The 17,576-nt window shown below is 50.9% G+C and overlaps 8 protein-coding genes across 8 annotated transcripts; 4 read left to right on the forward strand and 4 right to left on the reverse strand.

Annotated features, from left to right (window-relative positions):
* Positions 1–29: 29 nt before the first annotated feature.
* AUEXF2481DRAFT_29555 (uncharacterized protein) lies at positions 30–2,552 on the reverse strand (the record flags this gene model as incomplete). Its single annotated transcript, XM_013488357.1, has 1 exon — positions 30–2,552. The coding sequence occupies one exon, from the start codon at positions 2,550–2,552 to the stop codon at positions 30–32; it is 2,523 nt and encodes an 840-aa protein (XP_013343811.1).
* A 424-nt stretch (positions 2,553–2,976) lies between these two features.
* Positions 2,977–4,346, forward strand: AUEXF2481DRAFT_40038 (uncharacterized protein). The gene has a single exon (XM_013488422.1). It carries the CDS (start codon positions 3,045–3,047, stop codon positions 4,110–4,112), a length of 1,068 nt encoding a protein of 355 aa, XP_013343876.1. The 5' UTR covers positions 2,977–3,044; the 3' UTR covers positions 4,113–4,346.
* Positions 4,347–4,770: 424 nt separating this feature from the next.
* AUEXF2481DRAFT_5084 (uncharacterized protein) lies at positions 4,771–5,720 on the forward strand (the record flags this gene model as incomplete). Its single annotated transcript, XM_013488300.1, has 2 exons — positions 4,771–4,816; positions 4,876–5,720. 2 exons carry the CDS (start codon positions 4,771–4,773, stop codon positions 5,718–5,720), a joined length of 891 nt encoding a protein of 296 aa, XP_013343754.1.
* A 76-nt stretch (positions 5,721–5,796) lies between these two features.
* Positions 5,797–7,072, reverse strand: AUEXF2481DRAFT_65566 (uncharacterized protein; the record flags this gene model as incomplete). Its single annotated transcript, XM_013488463.1, has 2 exons — positions 5,797–6,734; positions 6,784–7,072. The coding sequence occupies 2 exons, from the start codon at positions 7,070–7,072 to the stop codon at positions 5,797–5,799; spliced, it is 1,227 nt and encodes a 408-aa protein (XP_013343917.1).
* A 347-nt stretch (positions 7,073–7,419) lies between these two features.
* Positions 7,420–8,729, forward strand: AUEXF2481DRAFT_40040 (uncharacterized protein). Its single transcript, XM_013488423.1, has one exon. It carries the CDS (start codon positions 7,878–7,880, stop codon positions 8,391–8,393), a length of 516 nt encoding a protein of 171 aa, XP_013343877.1. The 5' UTR covers positions 7,420–7,877; the 3' UTR covers positions 8,394–8,729.
* A 1,384-nt stretch (positions 8,730–10,113) lies between these two features.
* On the reverse strand, positions 10,114–13,179 carry AUEXF2481DRAFT_29560 (uncharacterized protein; the record flags this gene model as incomplete). Its single annotated transcript, XM_013488358.1, has 5 exons — positions 10,114–11,525; positions 11,575–12,228; positions 12,280–12,565; positions 12,620–13,085; positions 13,139–13,179. 5 exons carry the CDS (start codon positions 13,177–13,179, stop codon positions 10,114–10,116), a joined length of 2,859 nt encoding a protein of 952 aa, XP_013343812.1.
* A 677-nt stretch (positions 13,180–13,856) lies between these two features.
* Positions 13,857–15,129, forward strand: AUEXF2481DRAFT_88904 (uncharacterized protein; the record flags this gene model as incomplete). The annotated part of the gene is made up of 3 exons (XM_013488498.1): positions 13,857–13,983; positions 14,032–14,355; positions 14,408–15,129. The coding sequence occupies 3 exons, from the start codon at positions 13,857–13,859 to the stop codon at positions 15,127–15,129; spliced, it is 1,173 nt and encodes a 390-aa protein (XP_013343952.1).
* Positions 15,130–15,298: 169 nt separating this feature from the next.
* On the reverse strand, positions 15,299–16,392 carry AUEXF2481DRAFT_220639 (uncharacterized protein). The gene has a single exon (XM_013488566.1). The coding sequence runs from the start codon at positions 16,188–16,190 to the stop codon at positions 15,468–15,470; it is 723 nt and encodes a 240-aa protein (XP_013344020.1). The 5' UTR covers positions 16,191–16,392; the 3' UTR covers positions 15,299–15,467.
* Positions 16,393–17,576: the final 1,184 nt, after the last annotated feature.

Raw genomic sequence — 17,576 nt, forward strand, 5'->3', positions numbered from 1 at the left:
CCCCCCCCCACCAAAATCTCTAACGAGAATCATTCCTCTTCATCCTTAAACCTCGTCATACCTTTATTGATCTCCCCCGCAATATCCGCCGCCTCATCCCTCGTCGACGCCTCAAAATCATACCTCTTGGTCTCCTTTTCGCGATAAACAAGTACTCTCACGACTTTTGGGTGTTTTCTACTAACTTTACACCCTACGATGCCGCTGAGATGGACACTTGTAGTTTTACCGCCCGGAGGTGCCATTGCTGGGTCTGCATTGGCATTCAAAGGATCTGTGGAGGATGCAGGCATTACATGCATGAATTCTGCGTCGAGTGCGAGGATACGTGGGTGAGAGGGGGCGAAAGATAGGGGTTGGCGGCGGATGACGAGGTAGCGTTTTCCTGCTCCGCCGGCGAGACCCCAGAGCGCGGTGGCGTTGATGTCGTTGGTGGACTTTGCGCTTTGGAGTCCCATGAAAGGTTTGCGGGACTTTGCTTTTGTGGCTGTCGCGGTTTCGAGGAGAAGAGGGGCGTTGGGACTTTCGCTGCCGGGGCTGCCTACGGCGCTTACCATGCCGCGACCATCGCCGACGCCGACGAAGCGGCGGCGTACGAGATCGAGGGCGAGTCTTAGACCCAGTGCTTCGACCGTGCGGTCTTCTGGTGCTACTGTTTGTGTGCCACGGACCTTGAGGACATAGAGAGCCTTGTCAATGTTGAGTCTTTGACATGCTGTCGTAAACAACTCGGCCAGATATGTGTCGGATGTGGTTGGTATGGGTAGTAAAGTGGTCTGGAAAGAGTGCGGATCGGTGTAGTGAATTGTAACTGTCTTTGAGGAACCAGTCCTGGGTGTGGAGCGAGGCGCTGCCGTGGCAGGTGCATCCATGAGAGGAATGGCCGAGTTCTTCCTAGCCATTGGAGCAAAGGAAGGCGTGATAGGGTTGACGTTTGGAATATAAGTAGGGGCTGCAGGAGGTGCGAGGGTTTGTATATCTGAGAGAGTCCTTTGCGTATTTGCAGGTTGCGGTGTCCCCGTTCGCGATGGGTCCAGGATAGGTGCGTTGGGAGGTGTGGGCTCGCTGAATTGTGGTGTGAGCTCCTCGTTCTCCCTATATTGCTCTTCAGTCGCTCGTACGAGACCGAATTCATCCCATGGCTTATCTCTTGCCCTGGCTCGAGGCGGCCGATTATTGTTCGAAGTAAAGTCACCAAGAGGTTTCGTGCGGGTCAAAGCGGGGAAGTCGTAGTCCACTTCTTCATCTTCGACCATACGTAGGGTCCAGCGGTTGACATTCAGATCGTTGCCTTCAAGCGGGGGTTCAATCTTCTCTTCAGCATATCGCCACAGACTCAGGCCAATGAGCTCAGCAACGATGGTGGGCACGCCTTCTTTTGCATTCTTGCGAATCGGCACTTGGATAGGCGACGAAGCCTTCTCCGAGAAAGGAGCATATATTTTGATCCACAGTGGTGTTGATTCGCCTTTACCAGAGAGTTGAGCAAACTGCTGGAGAGGGTTGCCAGCTTTCTGTGAAGTGTGTTTCAGGGCCTTGGACAGTAGACTGACCGGCTGAACGTAGCTGATAGGACGGCCAGCGGGTAATCTTGGCAAGTCTGGAGGAGGGACCATCTGTTTCATCCGTTTTGGCGAGGCTGATGTGTTTGGCGTGATGGCAGGCGGCATACTGGGCACATGTCCAGGAGTTGACTCGAGTGTGTCCACAGTGATCAAAGGGGCACCCATGCCCAGTAGAGACTCGGAGCCAGCAGTTCCAGCAAAGTCGTCGGAAATGTCCGAAGCCTCACCAAGATCAATATCTGACTCGACGTCTTCACCTTCTTCCTGGATCCGGTCCTGCATCATCTGGCCGTGCTTAACGGCGCGGTGCTGGACTCTCTGCTTGCGGAAAGTGACTGGATCTGTCTCGTTTTCTGATGAGAACTCGCTGCTCGTAGCCGTGTCTCTTCGCGGACGTTGCTTGGTGAAGGAGACTGAAGGCAGGGATGCCCGTCTCGCAGCTTCTGGATCCGCGGGTTGTGAAGGGGAGGTGATGATCTGCGAGACATGGCCAGCGTCTCTAGTGGTGTGTGTTGGAGAAGAGCCAGCTCTGACACGGACGGGCATCTTGCTGAACTTTATTTGCGAGATGGCGCTCTTGTCATCCTCATCGTCGCTGTCGTCGCTCAGATCACTGCTATCGTCCTCTTCCATTTGCTCTTTCCGTCGGCGCCTCTTGTTGTGTGTGTTGACAGCGATCGCATCTTGGCTTCCTTGACCAGTGACCATTCCGCCTTCTTCATCGTCATCATGCAGTGGATATGAGGGAGCGGTGGAGCGTTGTGGAGCCTGGAAGTACTCGGAGGCTATGGCGGTCGGGATGGGAGGGGAGTAGGTCCGCTTGATGTCTGCCGGGTTCGCTTGCCAGCCAGCAGCGCGAAAGGCCGGGTTGTTCAAGACGTTTGTGTTGAGAGTGATGAGCCGTTCGCCGACGCCGTCCTTGATATGGTGGAGGTATCCTGCCCGCAGCTGGTAGATGGTAAAGTCCTGGTTGTTAAGGAGAGACATGATGAGGATATCGAGAAAGAAAAAGGCCAGTCCCGCTGGCTCTCAGTACATTGTGTGTGAGTGTTTGTGTAGCGGCCGTCCAAATATCGACCCTATGCCCGTCTTGACTTCTTCTGTACGCCTTCCAGACTGCGACTTGTTGCTGTCAATCCGAACCTACCCCAGCCTCGGCCCGCATAAGAGCTATGTCTTGGCACTGCTGGTATGGTCTATTCTAGGAACGGCAACTCTCTTTCCTGTGGAAATATGTCCCCATTGGGATCGTCGTGGGACACAGAGAGCACCTCACGAAGAATTCGATCAGAATAAGCTCTCACTCTCATCTCTCCGTGTGGTCGCATGGGTAGTATGATCACTGACGGAGTTAACATGACAATACTCCGACTTGGCTGCAACCACTGAGCTTGGACCCCACTCCCATCATGTTTCGCGACTTGCATCTTTCTGGCAAACGCATACCAACTATCAATACATCACTGTTGCATACACATCATGGCTCTCGTAGGCTACTCGGATAGCGAAGGCTCCGACTCGGAAACACCAAATGTCGCCCCTATTCCTGCCACGAAAGCCACAACCAAGAAGGGCAACTTCCAAAAACTTGTCGACCCGTCTGCGCCACGCAAGATCAAGGTCGACCTGCCCACCGTACAGCCCGAAGCCGAAACAAATGCACCTCCTGCAAAAAGAGCTCGTACTGCTGGAACCTTTGGTGGCTTCAACTCATTCCTACCCGCACCGAAACGCGCCGCCGATGCCAAAAAGGGCCTAGGATCTGGTGTGAATCTCAAGACTGGTGCCGAGCCTGCTTTTAGCAGAGAAAGAGTAGAACCTGATCCTTCGGCTTTCACGCCAGCTTCTACGACGGCTCAAACAAAGGATGACGTAGACACATCAATACCGGCTCCGTTTCAGGATGAACCGCCGAAGGAGGTCAAGCCCAAGGGCAATGCCATGAAGTTCAAGCCTCTGTCTGTGGCACGGAAGAAGGCTCCCAAGAAGAACATAATTCCCGGCGCCACCTCCACTGCGCAATCGCCTATCACACCAGCGGTTCCAGAAACACCGAAAGCCTCAGCTCCGAAGCCAAAGGTGTCGCTATTCTCAGTCACTCAAGACAACGACACACCATCCGCTGCAGCTCCCCTAGCAGATTACCAGCCTCTACTCGCCGAACCTGAAGTTGCCGAGACCGAGACATTTAACTCGACCATGGCCGCTCCACCTCCCGTTCCTGTAGATCCGAACTCCCTCACAGCAATTGCAGACGACCTAGGCCTCTCAGCCAACGAGCGTCGAAGACTGTTTGGACGCAACAAAGATGCCGCCGCTTTTGCCAACGTCACACATCTCAACATGGAAGAAGAATACAATAACAACGAACAACTTCGCGCTCAAGGCGCTGCTGTCGAACACAGAGCTGTGAAAGCTGTTGCTCCTGGAAAGCACAGTCTACAGCAGCTCGTCAACTCTGCCAGTACGCAAAAGGAGGCTTTGGAAGATGCTTGGGCCCAAGGAAGGAGGAATAAGGCTGAGGCGGGTAGTCATTATGGTTTCTAGATACTCTTATGATGTTACGATCGCTCATGAACTCATCAATCTTTCGTTCATCCCAGCTCTGTGTGACAAAGTACGGACTGCTGTGCATCGTTGGCAGAGGTCGGCTGCGTGCGCACCTGCTTCCTTTGGAAACTCTCGTCTGCCTTCCCACCAATCTTCATCAACCCTGATACGCAAGCTCGAATCTCCTTTCAACAACAAAGTGGCGATGGTACAGTGATCAAGACGCTGCATCAAAGTGTCTTGCAAACACAAGCTCATCATACCATTCCCCCTTGTGACTTCGTCGAAAGCACGGGGTGGCTTGAAGTTGCAGAGATCGTGAGTACGAATCTCACTCGCTGCATTATCTTTTTGTCCTTGTCTTTGACCTGCGTAACGACCAGTCCTTTGTTATCATATGATTGAAGATTATGATGTTCGGGTCGCGGAATCTGCTCCGTGTAGTTGATGGAAGAGCGCTTACGCTAACCATCGGATACAAAGCCGATGGTTAAGCGCGCCCGATTAGGAAATCAACTTTATGGATAGATTGTGGGGTCGGCTAGCGTCCCGAGTCATCTACCTCTACAGTCATCCATCTACAACTTTTTCTTCCGTTCGTAACTTTCTTTGTCCTCGTCAAATCAAATTGCACATTCCTCGAGTCATATACAAAATGAACTGTCCATCAGGAAGGTTGAGAATAGCTGTACTCGGTAGCGGTACGCCGATATCACTTGACCATCTCATATATACATCCAGAGCTAAACCCATCTCGCAGGCTTCATGGGTACCGCAATAATCAAAGGTCTTCTCACCAGTATACCCGCCAACAATGCAAAGTCTGAAGGTCCTGTTTTGGAGATCCATGCTTGCGTCAGAAGTTCTGACTCCTTCTCCCGTGTTCAAACACTTCTCGGCGATGAGGTGTCTCGTGTCAACAGTGTGACCTCGATGGATGAGTGGCCCGATGCTGTTGGAAAAGCAGATGTCGTTCTGCTAGGCATACCTCCAGATCAAATCACATTTCTCGGCAAGAATCAACAAGTCTGCGACTCTCTTAGGGGGAAACTTGTGATCAGTCTGTTAGCAGGGACTTCTTGCCAACAAGTCCTCGATGCATTGACACCTCCTCAAAAATCAGACACTGAACCTTGCTTTGATGTTCTACGTGTTATTCCCAGTATCGGAGCACAAAGTCTGGATTCAGTGACTATGATTGCGGAGACAGATCACGCCAGCACAGAGCAAAAAGCACTAGGAGAATGGATCTTCAAGCAAATTGGTGGTATAAATTACTTACCCGAGGATCTTATGGATGAAGCAACTGCTACACATGCAACTTGTAATGCTCTCGTCATGCTTGCAGTGGATGCAATGACAGATGCTGCTGTGGCGGAGGGAATCCCACGGGAAAAGGCTATGAAGTTGGTGGCGCAGAGTTTTAGGAGTGCGGCTGGGTTGTTGGATAATGGTATGACGCCGGAGAGTATGAAGGAGAGTATGTCTGTGCCGAGGGGGATCACTATCAATGCTGTGCTGGATCTTGAGAAAGGCGGTGTTAGGACGGGGGTGCAGGATGCTACTCGGAACGCGATTAGGTATACGAGGAATATGGCAGGGTGAATCGAGGCACGATCATATCTTGTTCGCATACTGGAGCTCTATGGTATGTGTCTATCATAACTCTATCAAATAAACCTCATTCGACCCTTGCGTCGAAAGGATAATCTGGCAAGTCAAACTTCGGCATCTTGTATCCTCCAATCCAGCGCGTGATGCCACTCCGATATACCAACCACAGCGCAGTCCGAATCAACCAGACTCCAAGCCTCGTCTGCGGGACAAACAGCTGAGGACCTCCCTTCGGAGCACTCTGCGCCTTCTTCACATACCCCGCCAACTTATCTTCATAAGCCCTGAATGCAACCTCCGGCTCTTCTGGCCTCTGCAAAATCTCTCCTGCAAGCATATAGCCACCAAGAATCGCAAGAGTAGTTCCAGTACCTGTAAAAGAGCAATACGCAGCATCCCCCACCATAGCACACCTCCCCTTAGACCACCCCTGAGCCCCCAACTCTATCCTCGCAACATCCTGCAAGTAAAAATCCTCCGTATCCTTCATTTCCCGAATGACCCTCATAGCCTCCCACCCAGCATCAGCAAACAATTCCGCCAACACCGCCTTCTGAGCCTGCATCCCTGCTCTCTGTACAGCGCGAAGAGACGGCTCATCTTTACTAACTATGAGATATCCAGAACTGAGTTTTTCATCGTTTGGTCGTATCATGATAAATCTACCCCCGATGGCGTTGTAGCCTCTGGAGCGTGGATGGTCTTGTGGTTCGCGGGGGATGGAGAAATAGGCTACCCAGCAGTTTTGGGATTGGATGAAGGCTTCACTATTGGGATTGTTGAGGATTAGGCGGCGGGTGGCTGAGCGGAAACCGTCGGCCGCTATGAGCATGTCGTAGGTTTCTTCTTTGCCGGTGGATGTTGTGATGGTGACGGAAGAGGGGGATTGGTGGAGAGATGTTATGCTGGTGTTGAAGAGAAATGTTACATTTGGGAAGGTGTTTGCGGCCGTGTAGAAGATGTTGCAGAGATCACCACGCATGATTTCGATGTCGGATGTAAAACCTATTGGTTGTTAGTCTCTTCTGCACAGCCGCTTTTGGGAGGAACCCACCAATATCAGTATTCTTGTCTCCAACATCGAATGTCGCAAAAGCCTTATCATTCTCATCTACAAATGATAATCCCAACTCCCCAGTCGTTTTTGCTCTGATAATCTCTTCCAAGCCCATCTTCTTGATGATCTCGACAGCAGCACCTCCCATATCAATGCCTTGGCCTGCTGTGCGGAGTTCTGGATTTCTTTCTACTACGGTGACATTGAAGCCGGCGAGACCGAGCCAATATGCTGTTACTGAGCCTGCTATTCCAGCACCAGAGATGAGGATCTTCTGCGGTGGCATTTTCCAATCTTGATGCTTTGAGTTTGTGGTGTTGAATAATTGATGTTCTAGCTTCGTGGATGATAGATAAGAAAGGCTGAGTCCGATGATATAATCGGAACTGTATTGCAATTAATTTATTCAAGCAGGTAAAGTTAAAGCTATAAGAAAATTCAAGAGCAGAAAGTAGTTGGAGCCGAGGGCAGTCACTGTTTTGTATGCCATTTGTTGTTGGTGAATCCTACTGCCTTGGTACACCTTCGGGGAAGTGTCACCGAGCTCGGTCAGTCGCCCGAGATGCGCAATGACGGAGTCCAAGTCCGTTCTTTGTCGGCTTTGTGCTGCAATAGCATCATCTCTCTCTCAGACGACCATGACTCCTTGACTTGACTGTTGGTGATTCATACTCTGATGCGATGAACTGAGCACTGTTTCCAGGTTCTCAGAATCTCAGTACACTTGCTGACTGACCAATCTCTCTTCTTTGGCACAGCATCCAAGCCGACAATGCTATTGTCGTCGAAGCCTGAACTTTAAGCCATGTCTGCTTCTTACTCCACAAAGGTCGAAGCAGCACAAAGAGTTGAACTCGGATGCCCATATTGTCTGTGTTGCTGGGCACACAGACTTCCAAGCAATGTGCATAGAGACAAGGTCTCTTGGGTAGAAAAAGGGCTCTGGGGCTTTGTGAAGCTTTGACCCAGAGATCTCCGATGCGTCAATTGTCTTTCGCGGAAGCCTGCCTCTTCTACCACCTCTGCTTCCCCCACATACTCTCATCCTCTTTGTAGAAGGATGCGAGGCCACGTTATCGCTTCGACCCAATATGTCGGTTCCTTTAAACGCAAGTCTTCCACGATTTGAGCCCAGTATTGCCGAGCTTGCTTGCGTCCAGGGGTCGGAGTTCTTGCCTTTCGTGCTACACAATCTGGCTTGCATCCCTGAGAAAGATCTCGACCGGCTGGTAGAAACCCTCAACAAGGACAACATTACTGGATCAGGAACGAATGCGATACGCCTAGTATGCCCCGCTCCAACAACTATACCGCAGTCGAAGACCTTGGGCGGGGGCCTAGCTACGCATGTGCGATACTGCACAACTAATTTGGATGATCTAGACTGCTTCCCATTCGGCTTCTCGACTGTTCTTGACGAGGACTGGAAGAATGATGGTCTTTTTCTGGTTTCCATTGACTTCGAAGAGCCATTCGAAGTCACTGGTTTTCGATTGTCTTTGGACGATGTGCCTACAGCTGCTAGCACGTTGAGAGATGGTGACAATGGAGTCAAAGAGGTACAGGAGCTCTATGAGTATCGCAAACCCACAAGTCCGCCGACATGAGCAAGCAGCGCGGGAGTCTTGCGTTACATCAAGACTGCTCATGTCTTCTGACTGCAACTGAGAACATTTGCGTGGCATTTGATGATAGCAGGACCTTGTCCATCCTCGTACGGCGATGATAGACTCACATCAGATAAAAATAGAACCACTGTCAAGCGCACATAACAGGCCAAAAGGAAAGAAAAGTTGCCCACATTATCTATCTACCTATCGTGACTGTAAGCTCGAAAAGATAGAAGGACGCAAGAGGAAGGGAACAACGTCTCGACGGACAACACGGCTTGTGATGTCGAGCTGTTGATCGTACGCGCTTTCACTTCTCCATCCCGTTTCGTTGCCCACGCCTCCAATTTTCTCATTACTGCTGATCCTCACTCGGAAGATTTGAAGGCCAGCCGATCTTTTCACCACATCCTTTACAATGTGTGGATGAAGTCCTTGTGCTTCTCGACGTACTCATCTTCTTCCTTGGTTCCAGGCTCTTTGTCGCCACTGTAGCTATTGAAGCGGTAGCTTAGTCTCCAAGCACGCTCACTGGGCTTGTAGATGATACTGCCTCCGCCGTTGTTCTTCAGATACATCTGCATAAGGAGACCGTTGGGTCTATCGCAGCCCTGGTACCAAGTGGCTTCAAGACACCTTCGACATCAACGAAGGCACCAGAGAGGAGTTCCTCAAGGTTATGCTCGAGCGTGCTACCGGCGAGGAGTCCCAGCCTCGTCAGGGTGAGGTTCACTGAGCGCCACACACAACACTCACTTGCGCACTTCGCAGTATGTTCACTTTCCCGTCACTCCGCTTCGAATACTGACTTTCTAGGGCGACAAAGCGCGTGGGAGCGCATTTGCCAGCTCACAACAACGCGTTTGGCACGACATTACACAGCGATATCTTTTCTCTATTGTTGTCTTTCGATCACTTTTACACAACGTTGCGCGGCGTTTATGGAAAACACGAGATGATACCCCTGGAGCGTCTTCACTGACTTGGAGTTTATTGGGTCTTTCACTTTGATACATTCACTTTCTCAACAACACTACTTTCACTTTACTGTTTTAATCACACTACATTGACGTCCCGTGCATCGTAACTCCCATGTGAACCTCGAGTGAGCCAAATATGAACTGTATCTTGTGAAAGGATGAAGTTCGAGTAAGCCGCCTGCCGCTTAGGATACGCTCTCACGATGGCAGCTGCCCAGTTCTGAATATCATTGTGCCTTTTGACAGCTGTATACTAGATCGAGCATGTTGGTGGAGATCCGACTGTGGATTGCGACTTTACCCAAGCCCGTGACGTTCGTCAACAAGGGATTTTCGATCGCCATATCGTAGAAGTGTCTCCCATCGAGAGCTGTCGATTATCCAGAAATGATTGTGCCTGTAGATAGCTGTATAGCAGGCACGCCATGCCACTAGAGTAGTTACTGCAGACTGCGGTTACCCTGAGGTCTATGTCAACGAGGTCGAGGGGCATTTCATGACCATGCTTACTCGAAAGGCTCCAGGAGGCTTTGACATTGTTCTAGAAAGGATCTTGCATCTTGATAGTTATGCAACAGGCCGTCGTCGAGGCTCGAGATGGTTGATGGCAACAAAGTGTCGAGATCACAAGCATAGAAACATCAAATCCAGCATGTATAATCTTTTTACTCTTTTTACATCAACATCTCCCTTCTATCTTACACTGCCCTCTCTCCCTTTTCCTCCCATCACATCATTTAATTCCATCTTGCAGCCTCCCTCTCCCTCTCAACTCTCTCAGCCCTAGCTTCCTCTCCCTCCTCGTCTTCATACCTATAACTAACCTTCCTACCCTTTCTGTTGTTCTTGGGTCCAGTGGGAGCGTCGAACCCCGCATTACTGCCTCTACGTCCTCCATCCTCGCGATTGCCTCTCTTGCTTACAGTGGCAGATTCACGACGTTGTTGCTCCTTGGCCATGCGTTCCTTGATACGGTCTTCACGCTCTTGGGCATACGGATCGGAGGAGGTGGTAGTAGAGGGTTCTTGGGCGACGGCTACGGATTGCAGGCTTGGGTGTCTGCGGGTGTCGTTGGAGTCGCGGTCCTTCCTGGGTCCAGTCGGAGGGGCGAAAGATTTATTGCCGCGAGAGCCCTTGATCTTGAAGCCCTGGTCTTCGGTTGTGGGAAGGGGTTCTTCGCGACGAGAGCGGCGAGAAGATTGATGGTGATCGTTGTTTCCATTCGCAGAGGCAGAACGGTCTCTACGTGAGCGCTTGCGGTCACGGTCACCTCTGTCGCGGTCAGAGCGTTCCTTGTCCCTTTCACGGTCGCGCTCGCGACGACCCTTGGGACGAGAGGCTTGTTCATCGGCATTGGAGCGGTGATCCTTTTCGCCGCGAGATCTACTGCGGCGACGGCGATGGTCGCGGTCTCTACTGGAGTCGCGGGTGGAACGGTGCTTTTCTCTGTCTCCTCTGCGACGGCGTGATCGCCTAGATGCGTCTTCGTCGCCAGAATCTGATCGTGTCATCTCCTTCTTCTCGCTGTCGACTGGCTCGTCGTCGTACTTCTTTTCGTGACGGCGACGTCTTTCACGTCTTCGCTCTCTGGCTTCGCTGTCTTGAGATTCGACACTGTGCTTGCGTTTGCGGCCCTGTGAACCAGATCTGGAATGCGAAGGCGAGCGACCACGTTCCTTGTTGTCGCGGGCAGGCGACGCGCTACGCTCTCGCTGTGGTTGAGGTGATTGTGCTGGAAGTGATTGGGGCTGAGGTGTAGGAGTGGGATGAGCATTCCTTCCTCCTTGATAGCCACCTCTGCTATAGATGCCACTGTTGGGCAAACCTTCACGCATAGCCTTGGGACCCTTGGGAGCATCAATGGGAGGACCTTCTGCAGGACCTGCGAGGACGGTGAAGTCTTCGGGAGGCTGAGACATGTGTCCGTTGAAGCCACCATGCATATTGTGATTGAAATTGCCACGACCGCGGAAGCCGCCCCTGCCTCTGTAACCACCCCTTCCTCTTCCGCCAAAGCCTCCGTTGAAGTTATTTTGTGGGAAGAAGCCGTTTTGGTTGCCGAAAGGCATCATCGGTGTCATAGCGGGATTGAAACCACCCATGTTCATCATGGCTGGGTTGAAAGCATTTGGATCCATCATGTTTTGACCTGGATGTGTGAGTTTATGAGACACGAATATCTTCCACAATGCACTCACCTTCGATGTTGGAGTCCATGATCTGATTGCTTTCTTGGTCTTGCACACCCTCCATATTGTCTCCATTCTCTAGTCCTTGAGCTTCAGCTTGCTCTTCGCCTTGCGGGACCTGTTCGTTAGTCTCCTCAACGTTGATGTCTGGCTGCTGTTCAAGGGCTGGGGTGTCATCTCCTGGCATCTGTGACACAGAAGCTACAGAGTGGGAGTTGCGTCTCTCAGCACCAATTTCGGCTGACTCAATGCCAGCTTGTGAAGGATGACGATCACCTTCTTCAAGATGTTGGGGTTGAGAAGTGTCGTCTTGCTGAGCTTGAAGGTTAGAGGAACCAGCATTTCCACCAATAAACGCACCACCGCCTCTGCCACGGCCAGCAAAGCCACCACGCTGGTGGAACCGGTTCTGGTTCTGGTAGTTATTATGAGATGGGAACTGTTGATTGGCATAGCCTCCTTGGTGCATTTGCGGTTGATTATATCCAGCGTTGGGATAATAGCCAGCGCCAAAGTTTCCGCCCATACCCTGCTGCGCATTCCAATTGCCTCCAAAGCCACCACCAAAGCCCATACCCATGTTCAAACCACCCATGTCTTGCATGCCCATGCCGCCGGCGCCGAAGCCGCCGAACATGGACATTGGGTTCATTCCAGGCATGCCTATGAGGACGTCAGTACATGTTTCGTAGGGGTGAAAACTTTTCAACTCACCCATCATGCCCATCATAGGGTTAAAACCATTGGCCATGTTCATCATAGGGTTGAATCCGTTAGCAGCGTTCCAGTCCATGTTTTGGAAATTTTGCTGAGAAGCATCTTGGCCGTTCTGGCCTTGTTGCTGCGCCTCGGTCGATTCCTGTAGGTCCTTTTGTTCGGATTCGGGGTTCTCAAGGTCGCCGCCCTCGATTGATTGCGCGACAGTATCTCCCTCGGTATCAAGTGTTTGCTCGGATTGTTGTGGGGGTGTAGCCTCGTCATTCAATACTTGTTCCGAAGTCTGTAAAAGAAAAGTCAGGTCACCATTCCGATTGTTGGCCTAATATGATCTCACCTCTTCGACCTGACTGAGTGGATCGGTAGCCTCAAGCGCAATCGCATCATCGGTCGCTTCGGCGGATATGGCACCTTCGTCTTGCGCTTGCTCGCCAGATGCCTCAGTCGGACCCTCAGATTTGGCAGGCGGTTGTTCTGCCGACGGCTCAGACTGTGCGGAAGCCTCCTCTTGTTCAGCTACAGCGGCCGCGGCTGCTGCTGCCTCGGCAGCTTCGGCGGCAGCAGCTCTCTTCTTTTCCTCGTTCTTGATGAAGGCGCGGATGGTCATGCGCAAGGTCTTGTTCGGCTTGCACATGTCAGGATCCAGAGGAGAATGGCTGCATACTGGACAGGCTTCTGGGAGAGCTGCCTGGCAATCCTGGCAGATGGACGAGTCGCAGCACTGGAGCTTGAAAGCATTGACGGCTAGCTTGCTGCATGTGGCACATCGGAGCTTGGTAGGTATGTCGGACTGAGTGAGCGAGCTGAGTAGCATGTGAGTGATTGCGCATGCTGGAAATGTGAGATCGTGGCTGACCTAGCGAAATCGATGGCCGCTTGGTCCTGGACAGCCGCCATGATGCCGACTCGGTAATTGCACCGGTGGAGAATACACCGGCTTGTTGGTGATGTCGACTAGATGTTGCTGGTGATTGTGATAATAATGCGCATCAGTTTTGTGAAATCAGAGCATGCAACGCTTGATTGACTGACACGGCGGCTACTCCCGTTATCGCCGATAGGGTAGCCAAGATACCTTAGCGTTGCCGAACAACAACACATGAGGCTCATCATTACTTTCAATGGATGTCGTTCTCGTGAGACTGAGTGTGAATGAGGATTGTGGTTAACAACATGCCAGGCTGTGGATGCTGGAAGAGGGTACCCGAGCAGCTGTCTGATCTAGCTGGCGGCACATCGTTCGTGGAAGCCAAGCACACCCTAGCACTTTCCTCGGCGGAAACGAAAGCCACGATACCGCAGTCGTACTCGTGCTGACACCAAACAAGGGACAGTATACTCAGCAGTAAGCTCGAGTGTATGGCAGATGCTCAAGAAGATTGGCGGTATATAAAGCGAAAGCTCCCAGCTCATATATCTCCTGCATTGAGCATTATCCTGCTGCCATGACGATCATCTCCACAAATAGAAGACCCTGACAAGCATCAACTACATCATTGGTTCCTTCCTTCAACTCACTGAACTCGTCTTCCACTTTTTCGAACCACTCTTCCCATCTGTATATTTCAGCAAGGATGATACTAAACCAGATCTCATATCTGGATTGTATAGCCTTCCTCGTCTTCCTTGCCCCTCAACTGCTCATCAGAGTCGGATTTGTACAAACTGTCTCTTGTGTGATCACTGCATTGCCATTCTTTCGTATGCATCATTATTCCGCGAGCTTGGGCCTAGCTAACGTAATCCCAGTGGTGCAATTACCATACCAGTTCATCAAGGAACGTTTCTTCACGCCTGTGGACCAGAAATCGTCATTCAACCAACATGCCACTCCTTTCCAAGACTTTGTCATTCGCTGCGTTCGATATGCTTTTGCCAAAATCCCTGCTACGATTGGCAAGGTCTTCTTCAGTAAGGGTGTCGCATTGCCGTTCTTCTGGTTCCGCATGTTGAGACACGGGTATCGTAAATCTACTGTTCCGTGGCGGGAGGTCAAGAAGCCTGGACTCCATGGCATCTGGATGATTTGTGATGAGACCAAAGAGCCGGACATCGTGATTTATTACTGTCATGGTAAGCGCCGGCATGTCCTTAGAGGAAACGGGTTCTTGTTAACGAGCTACAGGCGGTGGTTTCTCCATGGGCAGCAGCTTCTTCTACCTTGAGTTCCTGCTAGCATGGGTTGGCATTCTCAAAGAGTCTGGCTACTCGAATCCAGCTCTCTTCGCTCTCGAATACACACTGGTACCCGACTCTACTTACCCAAGTCAAGTCCACGAAACACTCAGCGGATATGAATACGTTCTTTCAAAGATCTCAGACTCGTCTAGAATAGTCGTTAGCGGCGACTCTGCAGGCGCAACACTAATGCTCAGTCTCTTGCTCTACATGTCTCAAGAGCCTAAGCTACGAACACAGCTCCCAGGCCTGGGTATCATGATTTCTCCTTGGACTGTCATTGTATCGCCGAAGAATAAAGATACGCCTAGTGATTATCTCAATGCCAGCTCTTTGCACTTATACGGTAGTCAATACATTGGTTCCAAGGCCTCCGCCTCTGATTCTTTGGTTTCACCAGGAAAGTGCCGAGACAAGGAGTGGTGGAAGCGAGCATCGCCGAGTAAAGGCTGGTTCTTCATCTACGGTGCCGAAGAAGTGTTTGCACCCGAGACCGTCGACTTGCTGAACTTTTTGAAGGATGAAGTCAAAACTGAAGTGGGTGTACATGAAGAGAAGGGATGGATTCACGCATGGCCCGTGGTAAAGCTTTTCCTGTGCGACGGGCAGAAGGAGCGACAGAGCGGACTCAGGAGCATGACCAAGGTCATACAGAGTAGACTCAAGTAGACCAGTCAGATGTACACACACATATAGTAACGTTATTATGATAGAATTGTTAGATGTCTAGGGAATCGTTGGAGAAATGAACCAAATGCTTGCTAAACTAAACAACATGTATGTAGGGATGATGAATTAACAGGAAACAAGGAGAGAGAGAAAACTATGCTATCTATACACAAAAATCGTCAAGATGTTCGGCGGCTGTCGTATCTCTAAGCGATGGTATGGGTATCGGGTGATTAAGTGAGTTAATGTAGACTCAGGCCGTAAATCGCATGAGGCTGGACATGTGCAAATATGACAAGGAGATTGACGAGGGAGAAGAGTGTCTTTGGAGAGACAGCCTAACTTCTCCTGAAGAACTCCTTGAAACTCTTGCTTCGTTGCCTTCCAGTCTTGTTGTGCTTCATATCACCATCCTCACCACTAAACACAGCCTGACGTTCCTGCTCTTCAATCCTAGCCCTCTCATCATCCAACTTCTTCTGCGTCTTCTTGTCCACAGCCCATCCACCCTCCTTTTCAATAATCACACCTTCATCCTCTGCAATAGTCTGAGGGTCAAAGATACGCTGACCCCTAGGAGCACGCCCCGGCGAAGGGAAATCAGGAACAGGAATCGGCTCATTGACCCCCATCTTCCCATCCTGCTGCCTCTTCAAATGAAGACGAGGAGGTGGAGGCGCACGCAAAGACTTTGATCTCGAGGGTGCAAAGCCATTGTTGCTAATCGTGTGCTCGACATGCGGTTCCGCCTGTCTGACCGACATTGCCCTCCCCAAGGCCTTTTTCATAGATTTTGATCTCGACATGTTGCCGCCGGAGGTTTTGCTGCGGGCGGGCAGTTCGCTGGGTATTTGCTCGCGGTCGCTGGGGCTGTTGTTGTTGTTGGGGGAGCGATTGCGGTTGAATTCGCTGGGGGGGCTGGTGCGGTGGATGCTGTTCTTGCGGCGGGCGGCGGCCATGTTGCCCATTTGGAGGACGCGGTTGCCTTCGTTGGTCGAGGTGAGGTTGCGGGCGAGAGGTGTGATTTGGTCATCACCCTCGTCGAATGAGTTGCGCGACATGATTGTGATGGTTGTTGGTGTATGTGTACGTGTGTGTGGTGGTCGTCTTCGTAGCCTCCCTCAGAGTGTCGTCGGTAGAGTGAAGAGAGTCTGAGATGTTTTGTGTCTCGTTCAAGGATCTGTGGAAGCGTTTATTTCTCCAAATGCTGGGACTATTTTTGTTGACTTTTGCGGAGAAACTGTTGACGGGTGTTCGTGCGTGAGTGTCAACGGCGGTGAGTGTTTGATTTGTGTATTGCAGGAATTGTAAAAGTGTTTGACTATGTTGTAATCGTGATATCAAGTCCGCGGGATGTCTCGTATGTTTGCTGGCTTTTGGTGTGCTTTGCGTCGTTAAAGATGAAGAAACACAAGAAATTCGTATCGCTTTTCTTGCAAGGGCAACTTTGAATATGGGGTCCTCTTTTTGCTATTGATACGAGACAAAAGGTGCAGAGCGGCGCATTCAGCGAGTCGGCGCTTTTTTGTGCCTTTCTGATCCAGTGCCACCCTTCTGCCACTTTATCTGTGAAGATTGACACACCTTCAATCTGAAACGCCTGTTTGACGAGTCTGGTGTTGTCAAAGGGGCCGCGCGTTAATTGCACTCTTCGTTTTGGTAAAGATGTTCCAGCCGTCTTCATATCACTGCCCTTCTGGACCATGCAAACAACTTCGCTTCTGCCCTGTCAAACCGGCTGTTGAGTCGAGATTCATCTTTTTGCTTCGTATTCTGACGTGGGCCTTGTACGTACTGCGGCGCAGTGCTTGGACAGCCGTTGGAAAGCCAAAGAAAACTGTCAGCCTCTGTCGTTGGTGGCTTGCTTCGACCTTGCTCCCCACACACGCTAACTTGCGACTCTGGCCGACTTTAAGATGAGGACCGTCCTTGTTTCGAGGGGGAATGACGGAGAAAGTGACCTAACTTTTGAGGAATCACGCTTATAGCAGATATCATCATCGTGTATCTGCGATGAGATCATGGGACTGCCATGAAGGCTGTACCGTGCAACTGAGCGGTCTTAGAGGCTGTGCACATAGAGGCTCCAATGCCAGTAGATGGCTTCTCGGATAGAGTGTGTTACTGTCGAATAACACAATCCAGGCCTTCATCTATGTCCAAGGATGATAGATTAGCTGTAAAGATCTGACAGAGAATATTGAGTGTATACTGAATGAAGATGACTCAGTGAGATAGGCGTGCAGGATTTTGGTTTTTAGATTGCTTTCGTCTTGACCACGAGCAAGCATCGACGGTAGCCATGTCACAACTCAATTTGCACCCCGGACTACGATGTAAATCACCGCCATCGCAGGCACACTTTCCATTTGAGATAGAGACCGCAGGGCACCGCGAAGGTGGTCACAATTTCTCGAGACCATAGTCGTGAGGGCTACCCTGACCGT

This window comes from Aureobasidium subglaciale, assembly GCF_000721755.1.
Source record: "Aureobasidium subglaciale EXF-2481 unplaced genomic scaffold scaffold_10, whole genome shotgun sequence".
Lineage (NCBI taxonomy): Eukaryota > Fungi > Ascomycota > Dothideomycetes > Dothideales > Saccotheciaceae > Aureobasidium > Aureobasidium subglaciale.